Genomic DNA, 14571 nt, shown 5'->3' with positions numbered 1-14571 from the left:
ATATAAAGTGGCATAGCTTGTGCATAGAACCTATGTATACTCTCTTCCATATCCTCCAGCATACTGCAAGTCATTCTAGATGACGTATGATAGCTAATACAAGGTAAATACTGTAGAAACAGTTATTAGGCAGGATCAAGAAGAAAAGCTTGTATACAGCTTATATATGATGCTTTTGGGAACTTTCTGGAATGTGTTCCCAAATAGTTTTGCATCTCATGTGGCTGAATTCTCAGATTTTGAACCTGAGATATAAGAAGTTAATTATATCTCAGAACATTTCTAACATCTATACAAGAAGACTTGACAGCAAAAGTGGGAAAACAGAACCTAGACCTATAAAATGTGTTCCCAAGTGATGCCCTGTGGGGATTTAAATCAGTCTTTCCCCATGAATTCATGTGTTCCAAACACTTGGTCTCCAGTTGATGACAATTTTGAAGGTAGAGCCTTGTTAAAGGAAGCATGTTGTTGGGAGGGTGTGCTTAGGGGTGTTCCCCTTGCCAGAACTTGGCTCACTCTCTTGTTGTCTTTGACCTGTTGCAGCAAAAGTGACTTCCAGCTGTGCTAATGCCATACTTCCCCCTGTGATTATGAAGCTTCCTCTCAAGATTGTAAGCAAAACAACCAGGCATGGTGGCACATACCTTTAATCCCAGCACTTGGGAGGCAGAGGTAGAAGGATCACTATGAATTCAAGGCCACCCTGAGAGTACGTAGTGAATTCCTGGTCAGCCTGGGCTAGTGACTCTCCTCAGAAAAAAAGATTGTAAGCATAATTAAATACTCTCCTCCCATCAGGTGCTTTTGGCCAAGTGCTTTTCCCCAGCAATGAGAAGGTAACTACAACAGAAAATTGATACTAATGGAGTGGAGTTGTTGCTGCTAAAAACCTGGCTGTGTGGCTTTTAGCCTTTTGGAACTAATTTGTGGGAGGCATGTGGGAGGATTTTAAATCTTGGTCTATAAAAACATATTGCAGTGCTATAAGCAGAGACTGATGGACAATTCTGGTCAGAATTGAAAGACTGAAAAGCAGATAGAAACTATGGACTGGGAGGCTTGGCTTATGAAGAGAAGAAAGAGCTTTGTCCAGACTGGGCTAGAGGCAATTTGTGTGAGAGGCTAGCTATCTTCTTCCCATGTCCTAAGAACTTAATCAGAATTGAGCTTAGGAGAAATGAACTGGTGTGAGTAGATAGTTACAGCACAAAAAATAAAAATAAAAATTTTGTACTAGAGACAGTACATGTTGAGCTGCCATTGTTTCAGAGATTACTACCATTAAGATTTGGCCAGCTGCTTTTTGCATGGGAACTGCAGAAAGAATGATGGATGTTTTGAAAGTAGGGAGCCTGAAAATGCTGATGATGATTTCTTGTTTTTCAAGTTGACCTCCCCCTCCAATTAGCAATTTGGCAGCAAAGCCCACCTCTTACTATGGAGTATAACAAATATAGCAAGGAGAGTCATTTTTGACTTGAAACATGATTCTTTTAGAGATGGCCACTGGGCAATGTGAGGCAGGGTTGTTGGGAGTTCCTGCATGGAGACCCAGTAGAGCCATGATGAACCACGGGTTACAGTGGAAATCCCAGAAACTTGGAGATGCCAGGTCTGTGAGATGACTTCCAAGAGAAACTGCTGGTTTGGGATGGGGTTTTCCCCAGGCTCTGAGCTTGAGGGTAGAATTAGATCCCTGAATACTTTCTTGTGGGTTCCTGATGGACATAGAAATGTAGGATTTGATATTTGCCCTCCTTGTTTTTAGATCTTGGATTGATTCAATCTTTCCTTGCAATGCTGTATTTTGTAGTATAATGTTTACTCTGTGCTCTTATTTATCCTTGGTTTTACAGGTTCAATTAAGAGACTCTGCACAGTGGGTGTGTCTGAAAAGTGTTGGGATTGATAAAAACTATGGAAAGTTTTTAAGTCATGAAATAGCTTGTGAGTTTTTTTGTGGGGGATGGGGTAGAATGTGTTGATTTGAATTAGATGTTCCCCATGAACTCATGTGTTCTAAGTGCTTGGTCCCCAACAGATGGTAGTTTGGGAGGTTGAGTCTTGCTGGAGGAGGTATGTTTTGGGGGTCAGGCTTACAAATGTTATAGTTAGCGCCCTCTTCCCAGAACTCAGTTTACTCTCCTGCTACTGTTTTTCATCTGCTTTTGCAGAAATGATGTCCAGCCTCTGCTCATGCCATATGTTTCCCCTGCCATTATGAAGATTCCTCTAGAAACTGTAAATTGAAATAAAAACTTTCTTCCCATTAGCTGCTTCTTTCAGATGCTTTGTCCCAGAAACAAGAAGGTTCCTACAACATGCCCACTTCTGTGCCCTAGCAGCACTGCTGCCCAGGACCAGTGGATACTCCTATCTGGCTTTCTTAGGTCCTCATCTTGGCAGTCTTGGGCCCAACAGCTCATGTGGATTTTTGTTGCTTACTGATACCAAAAGCCAGAAAGTCCATCTGTGTCCCACATTAATCTAGGTCATTCTGGTGTGTGTGCCTCATGCTCTGTCCGGGGCCTGCACAGTCTTCATGGGCTCATGAGGGAAAGAAGCAGGCAACTCCTAGAACTGTATGATGACTCAGGAAACAAGACTAGGGAGTGCCTTGAGGAAAGGGTGGGAGAAGCCCCATGCTTCAGGAAGAGTGATGGGCTGAGTCACAGTTCAAGGACTCTGTGAAACTTAAATCAGATAAAGAGGAAGCAAACTTCAGGATTCAACACTTCCTTCATGTCTTGCCACATTATCTATCCAGTAAGGTTTTAACATGTGGGATATTCCGATTCCTTCCACCCCTCCTCTCTTTCTTACCTTGTGCAACTCTGACTGTAGGCTTTCCAAATCCACTGCCTCACAGCCCTCACTGCAGTCACGCCTCCAGTCCTATGCACTCTGCTATCAGAGTGAACGTCCTGAGATTCTGACCTCTCCAGGTGCTCTCTGCCTACACGCTATTTTGGTTCCAGGCACAGGTCTAAACACTGGCATACAGCCCACGTTCTTCCCTATCAGAGTTCCTTCCTGGACACAGTAAGATGAGCTATCCCCTTTTCCAGAACAACACGGCTCTTCCCCCAGGCTCTCCCTTCACTTGTAGGGGTTGGCTCATTACCCATGCCAGGGACATGGGTCACCTCCATGAAGCCTCTGCTACAGGGTCCCTCAAAGGTTTCATGCTCCCCATTCATGAATATCTGGGGGGGGGGACAGGGATACCAAATTGGCCTTATGGTCACTTTACTATTGTTTCATCGTCCCCATTGTGTTCTGGAAACTGGTGCCAGGAACAGACTTCATGCTAAAGAAGGTACAGGAAGTGAAAGTTAAGCAGGTATCTTTTCTGAAGAACTCTGTACTCCTTCATTTGCTATTGAAAATTCCAAGACTGGACAGCTGACAATGTTTTTCAAATGTATCTGACTTGAGAACCGCAGAGCACCCACCCCTGAACCCACTTCAGGAAACACTGACCAAAATTGCTGGACTTTTAGTGAATGATAAAGGACCCGGAGCAAAGTATTTGCTCATTATCTACCCTTCACTGTCACTGCAAAGCACGCCGAGTATCAGGACTAGAGGCCCCATTCTCAGAAAGAGCAGAAGAAAAAAGATGTCTTCATGGAATCAAAAACTTTTATTCAGAATAAGCACTAGCACAATGAAGGTAGTTACCTCATGGCAGGGTCCCAGAATACTCAGAAAAGGATTAGAAAATGATTACAAAAATACTTTTGAAGTAGATTTAAGTAACAGGAAACTGCAATCATTAGCTGTAAAATGTGGCCATGTGTAATTCTTCTGGAAAGAAAAGGTGAAAATCTGTGGACTATTTGCCCGGATGGTAGGAAACCTGAGCCTAAGAGCCCATGTGTTCCTATGACAACCCAGGTGGGCTTGGGCTCTGAGTGTCTATGGCTGCCTATGGGGAGCACTGCGTGCTTCTCACTGATTTAGAGGAATTGGATCAAGTGCTTTGAATTTCCCCAAATGGGGATTCACAGCAGGAGGAGTGACAGTAGATGACAACAGTTTATTGGGGCTGCACCTGACGCTTCAGCTTGGCAAGTCTCATGAGACAGTCATCCCTCCACTGTCTTCTGGCAGCTAAGTGCACTGGGTCATCAGGAACCTTCATGCATATATCCTGGGAAGAGGCAAAGGGTAGAAAAATAGAGGAAACATAAGAGGAAGTTATTTGTCAGAAATGCAAATGTTTCTCCTATGTATGCCAACTGTGCATATACTATTTTCAAAGACACAAGAAACACAGGAAAACTGCAGTTACCACAGGCTTCCCAGCTCTTAAGAGACCTCAGAGAAAATTTAAAATGAGCACCTGTTTGCTCCCGCCCCCCATTGCTCTTAAGTTCTCCTGGTGACCAGGATGCAAGTATGGGCAGACAGGAAAAATGAACCATCAAAATTAAGGGCCCAGGGCTGCAGAGATGGCTTAGTGGTTAAGCGCTCGCCTGTGAAGCCTAAGGATCTCAGTTCGAGGCTGGATTCTCCAGGACCCATGTAAGCCAGATGCATAAAGTGGCACATGCATCTGGAGTTCGTTTGTAGTGGCTGGAGGCCCTGGTGTGCCCATTCTCTATCTATCTGCCTCTTTCTCTGTCTGCCGCTACCAAATAAATAATTAAAACTAAAAAAAAATTAAGGGCCCAGACTGCAACTACAGATGAATGTCCACTTGCAGGTGGCAGGGGAGGGTGATGGCCAGCATTAGACAGCCTGTGGACTCCCAGAAGGTATACACACCTGATTAACTTTCTCCACTGTGGCCCCCGAGAACTCTGGAACAGATCCAAAACTCTTCAAGACATGTTTCATGCCTTCGCTGTATCTGTCACAGTAGCTTACCATTCCTGAAACAAAATGAAACAAGAATATATCATAACAGCAGAAACATTCTAGAGCTTTAGCCTAAGAGAGCATCCAGGGTCTCAGCCCTGACCAAGAATCTATGTTCTTATCCAAGGGATAAAGAAAAGGCAAAGACAAAGGTAAGTCATAGGCTAGCCCTGGGAAAACAGGACCCTCCCCATGAGTCACTATCTCTGTTTTCCTTTTCTTTTCTTCCCCTTCAGACATGGTGTCAAGTATCCCAGAGTGGCCTCCAACTTTCTATGTGTATAATAGCTTTGAATTTCTGAACCTCCTACTTCCATCTTCTACCACATACAGTTTATTGGGCGGCCATGATCAAATCCAGAAGTGCCTCCATGCTAGGCAAGCATTGTAACAACTGAGGTATATCCATAGCCCCTGTTTTTGATCTTGATTGTGTGTGTTTGTGTGTGTTTGTGTGTGTGATAGAAAGACAGACAGACAGACAGGGTTTCACTCTGTAGTGCAGGCTATCCCTGAACTTGTGGCTACTTGCCTCCTTGTTTATTTGTTTTGAGACAGGGCATCATGTAGCCCAGGCTGGCCTCAAACTTGATGCATAATTAGGGTTGGCCTTGAACACCAGATCCTTTTGACCCCACCTACCAGTGATACAATTATAGGTATGCACCTCCATGCCCAGTTTGACAAATTATTTTGGATGGTAAAATATTAAAACCTAGCATTTTTCTGACATTAGTATATGTGTTTAACCAGTGGATAAAGTTTAAAAGGAATAATTTCATGTTAACTTGGAAATTCAGTTGTAAATCTTCCAGCGATGCCTAAGTTATCCCAGATGATTTAACATTTCTAGAGACCAGAGAACAGCCTAAATAGTCCCCTTAGAAATAAAGTATTTGCTTTACTTTTTCTTTTCTTTTTTTTAATTTACTTACACTAGACTATAGGTAAATGTACAGTGTACTCCTTTTGGGGGCAAAGACCCAGGAATTAAGTAAGTGGTAAAGATATTAAATAAGAAGACATGGTAGTTAGCTTTCTATCACAATTGTGGGGACGAATTATGAGAATGAACTATGGGAATACTTTATATGGACCTTATAAATAACTCTTCTGAGAATATTTTTATGGGATGCATTTGCTGCTAAATTTGTGTCAAGTAACTTGCCCTAAAGTTAGTGTTACAACAATGTATCAACCTACTTAGAACAATGTAACCAGATTTACTGTCCTTCCATTGCCTTTGCCCTGAACAGCACAGATGACCAATATTGACAAGGAATATTAAAAGATGCTGACTTAACCCATGCTCTTTGCCCTACTTCCTCAGTGACCTGGTTGTACTTTTTATCTAGAATAATGTGTGCATATGTGAGACATACTAACTGTTGAAAGCAATGGATGTTAAAAGTAATGAATCTACTACGGAAATGTTGAAAGCAATAGACACACTTAGAGTAAGAGCATCAGTGAACTAACTCACTCTCTCTCTCTCTCTCTCTGTGTGTGTGTGTGTGTGTGTGTGTGTATGTCCGCGCGCGCACGCGCATGTGCACACATATATGTTTTCTGGGTCAGTAAAATTCACCAGTCCTGCCCTAAATCCTTTCCTTTGAGCAAATGTTTGAAAAACATTTTAGGGTCAAAATTCCCTGTTTCTTAATCACGTAATGCCTAATCCTTACGTGTTGCCTGTCCTTCCACACATATTTCTGTCTTTGCTGCTCAATAAAAACACTAATGAATGCCTAACAATGGAGCCAGCAGCCACAGGGACATCAGAAGCAGTGGCAGCAGCAGAAGCAACAGTTTCACTCGGTTAAGTGAACCAAGAGTCAGATTTCTTTCTTTCTTTCAGGGTCTACTCTAAGAAGCAGGTGGCTCCTGGGTAGATGAATATAAGTCAATTTCTATAATTTTAGGACAGTGCTGAAATTGGATACAACATGACAAAATTTCTAAAATAAGGGCTGGAAAGATAGCGCATACATCTGGAGAAAGAATGAGAGAAAGAGAATGTGAGAATATCAATGGGTGCACCAGGGCCTCTAGCCACTGTAAACAAACTCCAGATGCATGCACCACCTTGTTCATCTGGCTTACATGGGTGCTGGGGAATCAAACCTTGACCCTTAGGCTTTGTAGGCAAGTGCTTGAACTGCTGAGCTCCTCCATCCCCTCTCAACAAATAAATACATAAATAAAATACTTTTAAAAATTCCTTGCCTGAAAAACCTGAGGACCCAGGTTCAATTCCCCAGTACCCACATAAAGCCAGATGCACAAGGTGACACATGCATCTTTTACAAAATGTATAGTTTTAAAGAAAATTTTATTTTTCTGACATAAAATATAGTGAAGCCATTCATACCACAACTTACAATCCCTCCTCTATGCCACAAAATTGGCTTCCATATACAATGAAAAGAGAATTGAGTGAGAATTAATCTAAAATGTCAATTCCATCAGAAATGGAAAAGGCCCAGCTTAGCACCTTACCCTTATACCCCCACTAGCTCACCCTATCAGTCTAGTTATCCCTAGGTCTTTCCTTCTATGTTCCCATGCCCTCTGTTCTCTTGGGCTCTGCTTTTCCATAAACTTTTGAAGAGTTTAGCTTTTCAGAAGACATTAACCCAGTTTCTTAAGAGATGCTTAAGTGAACAAAAGAAAAAGAAAGAAAGAAAGAAATATGGATAAGAACTGATTCTCCTAAGAGTAGATTCCGCTTATCTTGCTGACCTGGGTTTCCTCAGCAGAGAGCCCCACTGGGTGAAGTGATGAGTTTTCCTGAACCTACAGCATCTCCACTGGCAGGAAGCATTCCTGTCTACTGAATTTATAGAGCAGATTCCAGACTCTATGTGGGGACACAGCCTACTGTATCACATGCACCCAGATGGCACCCAGAGAGAGGCCAAATAGACCATGTGTTCAGTTTCTTGGATAGCCCTCATGATACCCACACCAAAGTAGTCTGGTTTTCATCCACACTTATGCAAACTCACTTAGTTTGAGAGAGGGATGCATAGAAGTTATTAAAACAAATCAAAAGAGCCTGAAATCACAGAGTGACACTATCCAATGCCTCCTCCCAGGATCAAGTTCCTAAACTTGAAGAAGACATCCAGGCTCAGAGAGTTACAGCTGCCCAGGGGGTCCCTTCCTTTATCAGGCCTTTCAGCTCAGCTGTTTCCACTGGCAATAATGGACTGAACCCACCAGCAGACTTTCTGATTAAAAAAGGGGGAGAGGGATAAATATCTATACATATCCAGTAGATTTGTGAGGCAAAATGGAAATAACCAGTTCACCTAGAAGTAGATTCCTAAGGCTGCCAGATCCTGAGATATTGTCATTCCTCAGTGAGAAGAAATACAAGAAGAGCACAGCCAGCCACCAGGGACAAGGTGGAGCCTCACCAAAGAAACAAGCCAGGCCTGGCTCTGAGGTTTTCTCTATTCCACAACAACAACATCGACAAAAGTTCTCATCTGTATTTATTTTGTACTTCCCTCTCAGGCCTGTGTGAATCTTTTGGGGGAAAACTAAAAACAGCTTACAAAAAAAAAAAAAAAAAAAAAAAAAAAAAAAAAAGCTGGGCATGATGACATATGCCTTTAATCCCAGCACGTTGGAGGCAGAGGTAGGAGGATCACCATGAGTTCAAGACCACCCTGAGACCATAGGGTGAATTCCAGGTCAGCCTGGTCTAGAGTGAAACCCCACCTTGAAAATAAATAAACAAATATTTTTTTAAAACCTGGAAAGGTAATAAATTAAACAATGTATAAAGAAGCTATTTAAGAGCTAGTGGTATAATTTTGTGGTAAAACTTTGTCTAGCATAAACAAGGCACTGATTTCAAACCCCTAAACCACAAAAACTACAGTAAAAGTAAATAAGAATAAAGGACAACATTTATTAAGGATATAATCTATGCCATCCATCCACTTGTTCCCATGTGGTTTATTTCACCACCCCTGGGAAGTGGTTGCTATTATCCCCACTTAACAGAGGAGAAAAGTAAAGTGCACTGAATTAAGTGGATGACCCAAAGTTATACAGCTAGTAAATGGGAAAGCCAGGGTAGGATCTAAATTACTGACTCTACTATCTGGAACCAATATTCTGTGAGTGTGTGCTCCCCAGGGAATGCTTTTACAAGTAGCCAGTCAGGGACTATTCAGAAAGAGGTAGCACAAAGAATGTAAGAGCCAGAGGAGGGGTGACAAAAGAGAGTCATGGGAGGGGAGTATGATCAGGGTACACTGTGTATATGGAGGTTGTCAGTATAAAGGTTAAAAAATAAAAAGTAGCCAACACTGAGTTAATAAACACGCTCCCCTCCTGTTTTTCAGTTTCTATTTAATTAGATTAAAAACAAGTTCTAATCCAATGGGAATATGACTAATATGTAGTATGTTCATGCAATGAAGTTCTCATTTAAAAACAAAAACAAAATTTTAGCACTAACTGTGATTAAAACAAAACAAAACAAAAACGGTAGGCTGGAGAGATGTCTCAGCAGTTAAGGTGCTTGCCTATGAAGCCAAAGGACACAGGTTCGACTCTCCAGGACCCACATAAGCCAGATGCACGAGGTGGCACATGCATCTGGAGTTCGTTTACAGTGGCTGGAGGCCCTGGAGAACACATTCTTTCTCTCTCTTCCTCCCTTCCTCCCTCCTTCCCTCCCTCTCTCCCTCCTTCTCTCTTTCAAATAAACAAATAAATATATTCTTTTAAAAAGGTGTGTGCTGGAGAGATAGCTTAGCGGTTAAGCGCTTGCCTGTGAAGCCTAAGGACCCCGGTTCGAGGCTCGGTTCCCCAGGTCCCACGTTAGCCAGATGCACAAGGGGGCGCACGCGTCTGGAGTTCGTTTGCAGAGGCTGGAAGCCCTGGCGCGCTCATTCTCTCTCTCTCTCTCTCTCCCTCTATCTGTTTTTCTCTCTGTGTCTGTCACTCTCAAATAAATAAATAAAAATTAAAAAAAAAAAAGGTGTGTGCCACCACACCTGGCAGGAACCCACACTTTATTTAAAAAAAAAAAACAAAAAACCTGTAACTTTTAAAACTAAAACCTCCCCTTAACCTGAGATGGTCAGCTTCATAAGAGCCATATTGGCAAACCAGAAAACCCACTCAAACCTTCATACATTCCAGGTGACTCCACTGCTGCCATAGCTTCCAGACAGATCTTATAATTGTCTACCTCTGGGTTTTGGAATGCTCTGATGTTGAAAACTGCATCCGTCCTGCCTTATCAGGGTAAGTCAATTAAGCTTTCTTATCACAGCAGCTTTGTTTAAAAAACTGTTATGGCCTCCTTCCTGTCTGCCACCCATTGATCCTTGAGTTTCTGGTGGCATTGGCTTCTGCTTCTATTTGTCTGAGACTCAAAGCTCTTCTCAGTTCTCTCCATATCAATTTCTTGAGATACCTCAACTATCTTCTTTCTCTCAAGAATAAAAGAAAAATATGGTGGTTATCAGGCAGTGTCTATGTCCAGTTCAAATGCCTGGCTATGTTTACCAATCAGAAGGGCTACTTGAAGACTGCTGGAATTATACACAAGCATTTTAATGATGCTTCAAAACCCTTATTTCATTTGTATGATGGCATCTTCCTGATATTCCTTCCTATTCAATGGTTTTCCTCCTACAGAGCATCCCAGTGGCTGAGAAACTCCTTTCTTCCGTCAGCTATTCTTTTATTATTATTATTATTATTATTATTATTATTATTATTATCTAATTGACATACGCAGAGAGAGATAGAGTGAGGATGGGCATACCAGGGACTCTTGCCATTGCAAGTGAACTCCAGATGCATGTGTCCATGTGCATTGGCTTTATATGTGTACTGGGGGATCAAACTGGGGCCATCAGGCATTGCAAGCAAGCACTTTAACCACTCAGCCATCTCTCCAGGCCCCATCAGCTACTCTTAACAGTGCTCAACTTTCAGGAAGCCTCCACCAGTTACTGCCCCATGTTCACAGGACCCCAACATAAGTCCACTCCTGAAATCATACATGCTCCGGTAGTATGTAAGACTGTATTGATAAAGCTGCCTTGAATCATTCATTGGAAAACATATTCCATTTTTTACAGTGTTCTTGACTGAGCTATTAATAAAGCATCACAGAATTACAGGACTAAAATCAGACTCCAAAAGGTATCCACTCCAGTTTTCACATCATGGCAGAAATCTATCAATATCTAACCAAGCCCTCAAGTCACCCATACAGCCCCACTCCCTGTTACCAGCTCCAGTTACTAGAAAGTTCTTCCTGTCTCATATATACATACATACCTTCTGCCTGCTATTTCTAGTCTTTAAAAGAAAAAAAAACCTTTATTTTTATTTATTTATTTGAGAGAGAGAGGCAGAGAGAGGGAGAGAGAGAATAGGTGTGTCAGGGCCTCCAGCCACTGCAAACGAACTCCAGACACATGCGCCCCCTTGTGCATCTGGCTAATGTGGGTCCTGGAAAGTCAAGCCAGGATCTTTTAGCTTTGCAACCAAATGCCTTAACCATTAAACCATCTCCCCAGCCCCCCATTTCCAGTCTTTTGTTCTGGTTCCACCCCTTCAAAAGTTAGGAATGTAGCAAGGCCTGGTGGTGTACTCCTACAATCCCAGCACTCAGGAAGCACGGGCAGGAGGGCCGATTAATCTTGAGGCCAGCCTGGTCTACAGTGAGACCCTGTCTCAAAAAAACAAAACAAAACAAAGCCAAAACAGGCAGGCATGCAAGCGCGCGCACAAGCGCGCGCGCGCGCACACACACACACACACACGGCCACTTTTCTTGTGGGAAATCCCTAACTTTTCAATATTCTTTGTTAAATATAGACTGTGGTGCTACATACAATATTACTTTTACATTCCTATATATGTTTTACCACTTACTGATATCTCTGATAAAGTAGTGTGTAGCAATTGTATAAGTTTATGACAACACAGAAAAGTTTAAAAAAAAATAGTTACTTAAGGGTTGGGGATGTAGCTCAGTGGAGTGTTTGCCTAGCATGCACAAGGCCCTATGTTCAATCCCTGGAACCACAAAAGACATAAAGGAAAACCAAAACAAATAACAAAAGAACCAAGACAAATAAATACAATTTCTGTCATGCCAGGTGTGGTGGCACGTGCCATTTGGCAGAAAGATCGTGTGTTCAGGTCCAGCCTGGGCTATATATCAAGACCCTAACTCAAAAAAGAAAAGTTACTTTTATCCTATTGTTTTTAATATTTTTATTTATTTGCAAGGAGAGGGGGGTGGGGAATTGGCATGGCAAGGCCTGTTGCTACTGCAAATGCACTCTAGATGCATGTGCTCTGACTGGCATGGGTACTAGCAAACTGAATCCAGACTGGCATGTGCCTTTAACCCTGAGCCATATCCCCCAGACCATTCCTATTATTTTAATATCAGGAGATAGCCATGAGATCTAGGTAGCATATTTTTAGATTGTGAGTCATTCCTTTGTTGATTAGTTTTGATTTGGGATGGTTTCATGCATTGGTTTACACATGACTTCTTCTCTTTGGAGAAGAATCTGGTTTATTATTATCTTTCTCAAGCCATCTTTCTTTTATTTAAAAAGTCACTCAGGAAGCCAAGTGTGGCAGAGGTAGGAGGGTCACCAGAGTTTGAGGCCACCCTGAGACTACAGAGTGAATTCTAGGTCAGTTTAAGCTAGAATGAGACCCTACCTAAAAAAAATAAATTAAAATAAAAAAGTCACGGCCTTCCCCTCCCATACTCCAGGCTTCTGAAGTCAATTTACAGAGAGCTGTCTGGCCTGTCTTGCCCTGCCAGCCCCCTCCTGTGGAGCCACCTGCCTCAAGGCTCCTGGCCTTTGGGAAGGGAGACCTACAACCCATGGACTCAAGTGTAGTCACAAAATACTTCCAGGACAGGCTCCTGGGGGTTAAGTTAGCACTGCTATCTTTTGATCACTTTTCTTTATTCTTGCCTCCAAGGGTAACTTTACCATCTTCTTAGGAAGCTATCACTTTCCCTTCCATCACATAAAAGGATATGCAGCGAGGTCCCATCATAGTGTGCCCCCTTTTTCCTTTTTGTTTCCACCAAGGGCTCCTCACCACCCAGCCTGCTGAGGATCACAGAACCTGCCCCCCCCCCATGGCCTAAGAGAGTCCCCCTCTAGATTCTACTGCTTCTGCTCATTTAAAAAGACAAAATCTGCCGGACATGGTGGCACATGCCTTTAATCACAGCATTTAGGAGGCAGAGGTAAGAGGACTATAGAGAGTTTGAGGCCACCCTGAGAATACAGAGTGAATTCCAGGTCAGCTTTGGCTAGTGTGACATCCTACCTCAAAAAACCAGGGGAAAAAAAGGTGGCAGATAAGAAAATGCACGGAAATACTCAGCAGCACAGAACCCTACCCCAGGCCCACACATACCTTCAGCATTGAGGTGCATCGTCTCCAGAGGTCCGATGAATGCATACCGCATCCCCAGCCCATCTGACATGACCAGGTCCAGGTCATTAGGAGACACTATTCCTTCCTATATGGGGAATAAGGACAGCATATGGATGAGTATTTTTGAAAAGCAATTTGGTCCTACCTCATTTAAGGCTTCATCCCCAAGCACTCTCCAATGCAAATTTTGCACAACAAAGCTATCCTATATACATGGGTCATGAAAAAAAGACTATTTTACAAAATGGTCAGATATCCATACCTGCAAGCAACCTGCACCTCCTTCCCAAGGAAGCCTGAGGACAAGGACCACAAGGATTTTCTGGATATTTGCTTAGATGGTGCAGAGTGAGTTTAAGCCACACAAAGAACAGGAAGTTACTCCCGGGCTTCCACTGCCTGCAAGCTGGGCTTTGCTGTGCTTTGAATGAATGTGTATTAATGCTCCTCTGATGAAATAAATGCAGCTTAGAACCATGGGCTTGTTTGCTGAGGTGGAACCTTAGAGTCTTCTGCAAATATGAACTGCTGAGGAAGAGGCAGGATGTTATCTGCTAAGCTTAAATAGATGTCTAGGTGACCTTCTGTGTGTTTTGGCCTGGTCTTGATCCAGTCACTGACACATATAGCTTTGGGCACAGGGCATAAATATGTAATCAAGTTGCGGGCTCATTCCTCCCTGAGAACCTCTGCGCCTTGAGCTTAATTCTTGAGAGGGCAGATGTGAAGAAATTCGACACATTTCCCCCATATCTCAGTTAGATTGGCAGCATTCCTGTGGGACTTGCCACATGGGGCCTCTTTCTTGAGACGATTCCTTCAAAACAGTCACTGTGAGGCCTGTCATCTGTAAGAGGCCACTAACTGTGCCATTTCTCCCATGAGTTCCCCGCTTGCCCTCAGGAGGCCCAAGTTCCCATGCCCTAGAGGCACACCCCCATACCATCATACCTTATTCCCAATGACAGGCACAGGCAAGTGACCCACCAAACGTATCAGCCTCACTCTGGGTTCCAGGCCTTTCCCATAAAGGGTTGTCTGACACCCTACTTGAAATAAAAGCCTTGTCAGCTGAAGAAAGGCTCAGAGATGGCACCATTTTTCTTCCACAAGGAGACACCCTCTGCCCTGTTGCCAGAGGCCCCTTGTTGTTCCAGCCTGATGGCTCTACTTCCTAGGCCTCAAAGTCAACCAGAGACTGGAGGAGTTAAGAGAGGGCAGATTTCCAACATAGCAATA

The 14571-nt window shown here is 43.0% G+C and overlaps 1 protein-coding gene across 1 annotated transcript in view; it reads right to left on the bottom strand.

Annotated features, from left to right (window-relative positions):
* Nucleotides 1-3630: 3630 nt before the first annotated feature.
* Cryl1 (crystallin lambda 1) overlaps nucleotides 3631-14571 on the bottom strand; it is a 171671-nt gene continuing 160730 nt past the window's right edge. The window contains exons 6-8 of the mRNA XM_004670546.2: nucleotides 13312-13417; nucleotides 4777-4883; nucleotides 3631-4159 (exon numbers count right to left, since the gene is read on the bottom strand). Coding sequence (XP_004670603.2) covers nucleotides 4046-4159; nucleotides 4777-4883; nucleotides 13312-13417 — 327 coding nt within the window. The 3' untranslated portion in view covers nucleotides 3631-4045. The remainder of the gene's footprint in view (nucleotides 4160-4776; nucleotides 4884-13311; nucleotides 13418-14571) is intronic.

The sequence above is a fragment of the Jaculus jaculus genome, chromosome 7 (genome assembly GCF_020740685.1).
Source record: "Jaculus jaculus isolate mJacJac1 chromosome 7, mJacJac1.mat.Y.cur, whole genome shotgun sequence".
NCBI classification, from domain to species: Eukaryota; Metazoa; Chordata; class Mammalia; order Rodentia; family Dipodidae; genus Jaculus; species Jaculus jaculus.
The sequence above is the reverse complement of the archived record's forward strand: the minus strand, read 5'-3'. Positions and strand labels throughout refer to the sequence as shown.